Raw genomic sequence first — 8,524 nt, 5'->3', positions numbered from 1 at the left:
TTATTAGTTCGTCGAATAAATAAAATGAATTGTTCTGTTTCAACTCTACATCATGATCTACATTTCACTTGTAACAAATCGGTACAATAAAGTACTGATGTTTGTAATTTCTGTAAAGTGGCACAAATGTGGAATATATTATGAGAAAAATTCTATAACTAACCCAAATACAGCTATAGCTCAATTGGATAAAGTGTATCGTTTTGAATTGCTTTTACCTAGAATTCATTAAAAACAAACTAAGGTTTGTAAAAACAAACTGAGTTTGTAGAAAGAAAAGACAAATTACCAACGGTAAACAATTTGTAGAATCTCATCACTTAAGCCATAACAATGTTTTTCAAAATACTCAACCGAGAATTATTACACTAATGTTATCTAAGCCAACATCTTTGCTTCGTTTCTGGAAGCCATATCACTGTAATATTTGTGTGTCAAATTGAACTGCCGAGTTTCGCATTAAGCAGTTCAATTTGAACTGCTATGCACTGATGAGTCTAAAACGAAATGGTAACAAAAATTCATGTGTGTACGATTAGTGCACACTACATAGATCAAAATATCTAGCTCTCACATTTTACGAACAAATCATACTTTTTTTTGCTAACATGGCGCCCTCAGACGAGTCCCTATCGAATCTCGTGCATACAATTAGATGAGAAAAATTCCAAATCACACCATATGTACACATACATATGTTCAATGTGATGCCGCGCGATGACTTAGCTCAGCCTGAATGTGATGCCGTGCGATGGCGTAGCTGTAGACTAATTTTTCTATAAGCTGACAGAATCTGTCTGCGGACTTTCATAGTAACACTACAGAAAACTTCTTAGGGAGCCAAACGAAACGTCAAATTCTTATGCTAGAGCATGAGAATTTTACGGTTCGTTTGGCTTCCTAAGAAGTTTTCGCCAGCCTGTTACTATAAGAGTCTGTAGGTTTGTCTATAAGCAAAGACATCATGCGTGCATTGTGCCCTCAGGCGAGTCCGCATCGAATCTCGTACATAGAAGTAGGGGAGAGAAATGTCAAATTCGTGTGCGCCAAAACAGCAGCACTGCGCAGTCATACAATTGACATGATATGTTGAATGTAATTCCGTGCGATGGCGTTGGTGAACTGAAGATTGAGATCGCTTCTAGCTGACAGGGTCTGCTACACCCAAACCTCCATTTACGAACCTTATATATGTATGTATGTATGCTTACACACTCACTCGTTTGCGTATATGTGTATATATTTATACATATAAATGATCGCTTTTACTTCACCAATATTTATATGTATTAATAAATACAAATATTTGCACACATGCGTACGTATATTAATACATATATACATATATAAGTTACGTAAATGGAGGTTTGGGTGTATAAGCAAATGAAATACACCCAAACCTCCATTTACGTACCTTATATATGTATATATGTATTAATATACGTACACATGTGTGCAAATATTTGTATTTCTTAATACATATAAATATTGGTGAAGTAAAAGCGATCATTTATATGTATAAATATTAACACATATATGCAGACGAAAGAGTGTGTAAGCATACATACATACATATATAAGGTTCGTAAAAGGAGGTTTGGGTGTATAACAAATTTAGATATTACTAAAATTTTCCACCTTTGCTATAAGAGTGCAACCATATGTTTTAAGCAGTACTAGATCAGACAAATGACAGCTTGCTGCTTTTTTTTTTCTTTGCTATGTCTTATCGACGGCTGAGACCGATTGCGGTCCATCTCGCCACAGCTTGCTGCTTAAAAACAAACAAACCAGAAATTTTAACGAGAAACGTATTATAGTTTTACGTAAAAAATTTGTTTATGTTATTATCGAAAAATGTCTAAACCAGGTGAAAAGGCTCTGCAGGCTATGAAAGAACTGGATAAATCAGTAGTTGTTTTCAAAAAGCCCAAAATTCCGAATACCAGACCCAATAAGAAAAAAATCCTCACGGAAGAATCATATTTAGAGGTAAATTGGCATGGAAAACAAGAAATATTTTATAATTTTCTTTTAAATTGCAGGAAATGGCCAAAATAATTCAGCGTGATTTTTTTCCGGATCTACAAAAGCTAAAGGCACAGAATGAGTACCTAGATGCCCTGGCTAGCAATGACATAGTCAAATTACGACAGATTTTTTCAAAGTACAACTCTAAATCACCTCTATTCAGGCAGCGTGAGTATCAATGTTTGCAGTATTTGGTTCTTTTTCTTGAATGGTTTCATTTTTTCCAGCAAGCCCAGCCACGTTCGAAACACCGCTTCCTAGTGCCTCACTCGCTACAGAAGATACTCCATCAGTTCGGTCTACAGTCAGCGCAAGCTCAAGCAAAAGCAGTAAATCACTCGCGGATGGACACTCGTTGGATAGTTTTTTACAAAACTATACTAGCGAAGACAACGACAGCTTCCAGGAAATTATCGAAGCCGCAGACAGAAAAATGAGACAAAAATTTGCTGTTCTTTATGCAGCTGAAAATAGCAGCAAGGAAAGTTTGTGCAATAGTTTGGCGCTACCGTGCATAGAGAGCCAGTTCAACAATAAAACTAAACCAAAAGAATTGGATATGTGGACATATCGTAATAAAAATTACATTATGTACATTCCGGATGGAGTGTCATTGACTCGAGCGGAAGAAATTGAGCAGGCAAACAAAAAACAAGAAATAGCGCATGATAACACAAGGTTGAAATCAAATCCTTTCAATGAACAGGAAAGTAAACAAGCCATCACTGAAGCTGCGCGATCACAAGCTAAATGTCTGCCAGAAAAAATTGGTGTTGACGGAAAACTAATCGAGGCTTCATTAACGCCTGCTGTTCGAGGATTCAATTTTGTAAAAAGTCCGTCACCATGTCCCGGTGTCACGGACAGCCCTCTCTTTACCTGGGGTGAAATTGAGGGAACACCTTTCCGCTTGGACGGTGGAGACACCCCACTCCATCCAGCTTCTGCGGGACCATCGTTTAGAATTGCAGAAACTTCTAAGAGAGAAGCACTGGGACTCCAGCTGGCTGAAAAAGCCGCCGAGAAATCACGTTCTAAAAAGGCAAAAGCAATAGAAGCAGCTCGAAGAAATATTGCTTCTCCTATGATTCGAAACACTTTCGATCGCATAGCCAGCATGTCACCAGCTGCCAGAAGACTTGCCTCTAACAAACTAGGCCTGATTAATAGTCCTAGTCCGTTACGCTCGCCTTGTACCTCGAGTTCTCTGAAAACACCTCTACGTAGCAGTAAATTAAAACCGACACCATCACCTGCCGCCATTGTTAGAAGAAAAACACCAATGGTCGCTGCTTCCAACAGTAGTGGCAGAAATCTCCCCGAATCAATAACTTTGACCGACAACCTATTGGATATACCATCTGCTGCAAAACGACCGAAAGCCGCAGATTTCTTTTAGATTTACTAAATTAAATGGTGTATGAAAAAAGAACTACTATTTTTGCTTAAACTGTTGTACAGTGATTTAAATGATTAGTATGCATACAAACTGCATGAACTTCGAGAATAAAGAACTGTCCTATTTTTGGAAATCCACCGCATTAATCTTACATTGATCTAGTTATTGAATCTGTCACATGTCTCCATATAATCTTCACTGTTGCTTTGGTTTGGAATGGTTTTACAGTTAATTGTCTCACTGTAATTGTGAACAGGCGACTTGTAAAACTTCTTCTCATAAGTTTCGTTCTCCAAGTGTTACTATTTTAATTCCAAGAGTTTCCCAAAATACCTTTCCCAAATTCCTTTTTCACGCAGAGTTGCATTTCGTTTTTTTAGGTGTGCATCATTTCAAATGTGCTCGAACCACAAACTATTTATGCAAACCAAACCTTGGAAACTCTTGAACGGATAGCAGGATTTAACCATACTAAATAACGTCAATCGTTTAAAAATATGGTTTGCAGGAGTAGTTCAACCTTGAAAACTTTTCAACTAACACAATAGTTAGGATTTTTTCAAACCAGGTTCAGACATCTCTTAGACTAATTTAAAGGATAAAAAACTACGTTTTGAAGGTTAGGTCATAAATAAGATTTTTTCTCCGCAAAGGTTTGTTTATAAAAAAAAAGTCTTTGAAATCCTTTGAGCCATCTCCGTGAAAGTTAAGCGAATAATACAAATGGCGGTTTGTTTATTGCACCACAAATCTTAAAATTATTTATTGCGTCTTAAACCTTAAAACCGGTTCATCCATTTACGAGAAAACAGGTAAAATAAGTGTGTTTGCGCCACTTTTACGTTTATATCTCCGATATCCGAACAGAAAACCATGTGACTTGATCAATGTCCTAATAGTAGTATTGAAATGAACATCACATTGCTGAATGATCGGTTCATCGGTCACGTCGCTTATTTGATTCCATCTCCGGAACCAGAAGAATCAATCAAAACAATCTAAACAGTCTTGTGCACTTTAGCGCAAACCGGTACCCATGAGATACCAAAACCTAAATGAAAGAAGTATCAGTTATGTGCAAGGATGGCTTTTATCGTATCAAAGAACGTTCACTGGCAACTCTTCAACGATTGAATCAGTGCCATCAAAGAGAGACGGAAATCATCGTAACAAAAAAAAACCCGGCATGGCTCATTTAACATAGAATAGACTCCAGTGCGAGAGCGAATTTCTCTTGATGACATTTCTGAGAATCAAAGGTTAGCACGCTGCTGTGGAGATCTTCTCTGAAGCAACAAACGGTCGCTTATTCTCGTTTCGCGATCCGATTCTATACAGGCAGTTGATAATTGCGATAGAATCCATTTTACTATTGCCGCTTATTCTAACTATGTGCATAAAACCTTTGTATAAGTTGTGTCTACGAAAATGTCCGTGAATGCTCCACACAAGGGTTTTGAAATATTGCAACCTAGTATGAGAATCATCAAGTTGAATCAACGACTCGATTTTCTGCGGTAATTGTCAACTTGCGATTCTCTCTTGGGAAATTCCACACAGCAACGATCATTATCAGACTGTAAATTTTTTTTTAAAGGCGTGAAATACTCTGAGTATGAAATGGAGCGAAGAAATGTAGCAAAATTCTCTCACGGTTAATGCCTTGAGAGACTCGAGTTCTTGTAGCATTTTCTACCGGATTGAAAATGTTGTAAACAATATAGATAGCAATATAGCAGCTTTTGTCAAATTTTCGGCAATCGCCAACACTGGTTATGTGATCTTAAAGCACAATCCTCAACACAATAGAAGATTTCGAAAGATCATAACATTGTTGAAATCGATTTATCCATTCCCGAGAAAATCGAGCGCGAAAAAAGCGTCTCTTATACGATTACATCTCCGGAACCCATCCGGTAAACCAAATGATCTTCGGATTTGATCAATGATCTGATAGTAACTTCAAACGACCTAAGATTGCTAATCCATCTCCGAGAGAATTGAGCGAATGAAAACCCAATCAACCAGAAGTTCCACAGTTACTTAAGAAAATTCACTTTTTTGCTACTTAAAAGTACACAAGGAACTTTTTAGAACTTGAAAGTACAGAATAAGTTCCGCGTAAATGTTCTCGCTACTTAAGGAAACATACGGTAAGTTTTGACAGTTCAAAGTACAGAACAAGTTCCGCACCTTAAGAGCACGCTTGGAACTTTCAACAACTTCAAAGCACAGAACAAGTTCCGTAGAACATTCTCGCTGCATAGAAGCTGAATAATGTATTAGAGAAGCAGCTTAGACGTTCGTTCGGTTTCGTCGTGCGAACTTTCAAGTGTGTATAATTACTTAAAAAATGGGCTACTTACAATGCTGTTCATGAACTTCGTGAGCTGCTTAAGCTTAATCAGTCACTGATCTTTTGGTTAGTAGGGAAATAACACGGTGTGTCGGTTACATCACCTCTACAATTATATCTACGAAACCCAACCCACAACCCAATAGTAACTTTCAAACAAGTTAGGCTTGAAAAACGGCTCATCAATCTTCGAGAAAACTGAAAGTATAAAAAAGTGCGAATATAGAAAAACAGAGCGAAAAACTAAGGATATAAGTGGCAGCCATATATGAAAATTTTTATCCATAACCCAAAAACAAATTTAATTAAACGAGCCTGATACTGTTGAAATTAGTTCATCTCCTAGAAATTTGAGATGAATGAAAAATATATTAAAAACTGTTCCAATCCACCTTGTGGCAGGGTTCATTAAAATACTACAAATCAAAAAGGTTTAGAAACTAGTTTAAAAGACTTCTGTTGCATAATTCTACTACTATTATATAATACATTTGAACTTAAGTTAGAGAAAATCGATTCAATTATACAAAGAGAAATAAGTCCATTTTTAAACATTCTGACAACTTTTCCCGGTATTTTCGGAACCGAAAACTGTTTACCGGTAAAGTAAATTTTGGATCATTCAAATTGAAAATTGACGGGTCTATTATATCCAAAAACAGTTCGTATGGCGATAAACTAGCATGATCAACAAACTGGAACATTCGTGAACCCAATTCGTACGATTTTCTAAGACGGTTTGAAATTTCGAAAACTTAGCACCTTGTAATTCTGATACCGGAAGTCGGATTTGGGTAAAATTCAGAAAATTTTCAGTCCTTTCATTTGAATTCGATTTTAAGAAAATCTTATATGAGTTTATTTGGTCATATAATGTCCGAAACAATATGTATCTGGAAAGAACTTTTCAGGTATTTCGGTAAATAAAACATGTTGATTGCTTGAAGGTCAATCGAAAAAGAGACCAGCTCTTCCTCAGACCATACACTCTCATTGAACATAACTCAAAATTGAGTGACACATCATCCAAATTCATAAAAAGTGCACGTACTCTAAACTTGAGTTACCACATATCTACTCATTTTTACGTTAAGGGACGAAATTGTCAAAACTTGAGTAATTTTTACTCAAAATAAGAAAAAAAATATTTTGTTCAAAATTTGAGTAAGTTCAACTCAAAATTTGAGTTCCTTGCTCTCAAAATGAAAAAAAATTTCTTCGTTATTTTCATATACAAAGTTATTCTTCTTGCTTTTGAATGTGCAAAATAGTGATTCAAAACCGTTTCCTTTTGAACGGTTTGGAGTACAAATTGAGTTGTTTTGATATCCTTATGTTGCGCGTTTCACTAAGCATAATTGAAACCACAAAACATCTATGATTGACGTTGATTCATGTTTTTAAAACCGGATCTAGAAACGGCATTGGAAAACGACGTATTTTTGCATTGTTAATTTCGATAAGAATATTCCGAGAATGAAAACGCACTGAACTGCAAGAAGTATTTTTTTCACTCAAATGTTTAAAAACTCAACTCTTACTCTAATGTATGAATAAATGCGAGAGAACTCATGGCAACGAGTTTATTTTACTTGTATCCATACTCAAATTTTGACATATTGTTCCAGTTTATGAATTTGAATAATCGCAACTCCAGCCATGAGTTATGTTCAAAGAGCGTGTACTTTTATCTTATATTTTTAGGTTGTCATTGTCATATACACACTAATATAATGTTACATAATATCTAGATAAATATTTCATAGTAAAGCGCAGTTACACTGAAAGAATTTAATATTCTGAACGCTGACACAACAGGTCATAGACTATCTTCATCTGAAAACTAGATAAAAAATACTTTTGAAATTGACATTTTTACTATAAATAGCCTATCTCCGGAGCCGGAAGTTGTATCTGAATAAAAATCAGGACATTTTTATGGCATCTTAGTTTGATCTAAGATGATTAAAATCAGTTGAGCCATCTTCTACACATGTGACTTACGTTATTTTCATTTTTTTTATGCAAATCACCCTGTAATTCCGGAACCGAAAGTCCAATCCAAATGAAATTCAGGAACTTTGTATGGAACCATAAGGCCTTTGTGAATATCGGTTTGACAATCTCCGAGAAAATTGAGTTACAATATTTGTCACACACAGACATTTGTTCACAAAATACACCCAATTAGCACCCTAAAGTTTGTACCAAAAACAACAAAAGACGTTTTTGGAGGCATTTTTATTCGTTGGTAAAATGTTGGTTTCCTGTACCGAGAAATTCCTTTGTAAATCAATGTTTACAACTTTTGTCATAATGGTCGCAGACCTCAACCTATATCTCGGTTATTATATAGCACCTCCCTCATATTATGGTAAATATGCTAGCAACCTTGAACCTGGGAAGAACAATATCAGTAACCGGCGACTCTACCAAGTACCATCAATAAACATTTTTTCGGTCTCAACAATAACTATCAACTTTTCGTGCTGCTATGTGACCACAACTATAGCACAAAATTGCACAACTATTAAAAGCGATCTAATGCAATGTCTAGAACACACGTTGTGGCTTTGGTTAACCTTGTATGAAACTCATGGTATGGATCATTTTCCAAGAGAACTTATCAACCAGTATAAAGTCTTTGAACTGGCACGCGGCGCTATCATTTCCAGAAAAGCATACGTACAGAAATAACCCGGCATTTGGAGGTGAAAATCAGATTCCTCCCACTCAAC

The 8,524-nt window shown here is 36.1% G+C and overlaps 1 protein-coding gene across 1 annotated transcript; it reads left to right on the top strand.

The window, feature by feature from the left end:
• The first annotated feature begins 1,706 nt into the window (after nt 1-1,706).
• LOC131431758 (splicing factor ESS-2 homolog) lies at nt 1,707-3,576 on the top strand. The gene is made up of 3 exons (XM_058597634.1): nt 1,707-1,992; nt 2,046-2,199; nt 2,259-3,576. The coding sequence occupies exons 1-3, from the start codon at nt 1,858-1,860 to the stop codon at nt 3,428-3,430; spliced, it is 1,461 nt and encodes a 486-aa protein (XP_058453617.1). The 5' UTR covers nt 1,707-1,857; the 3' UTR covers nt 3,431-3,576.
• The last annotated feature ends 4,948 nt before the right edge of the window (nt 3,577-8,524 follow it).

This window comes from Malaya genurostris, chromosome 2, assembly GCF_030247185.1.
Source record: "Malaya genurostris strain Urasoe2022 chromosome 2, Malgen_1.1, whole genome shotgun sequence".
Lineage (NCBI taxonomy): Eukaryota > Metazoa > Arthropoda > Insecta > Diptera > Culicidae > Malaya > Malaya genurostris.
Note: the sequence above shows the minus strand (reverse complement) of the source record. Positions and strands in the feature narration are given on the sequence as shown.

Excerpts from the sequence above, each read along its gene's own strand:
- LOC131431758 (XM_058597634.1), top strand. The coding sequence starts at position 1,858 with ATGTCTAAACCAGGTGAAAAGGCTCTGCAGGCTATGAAAGAACTGGAT. Across the intron at positions 1,993-2,045 it reads CGGAAGAATCATATTTAGAG|GAAATGGCCAAAATAATTCA; the intron begins GTAAATTGGCAT and ends TTTAAATTGCAG. Across the intron at positions 2,200-2,258 it reads ATCACCTCTATTCAGGCAGC|CAAGCCCAGCCACGTTCGAA; the intron begins GTGAGTATCAAT and ends CATTTTTTCCAG.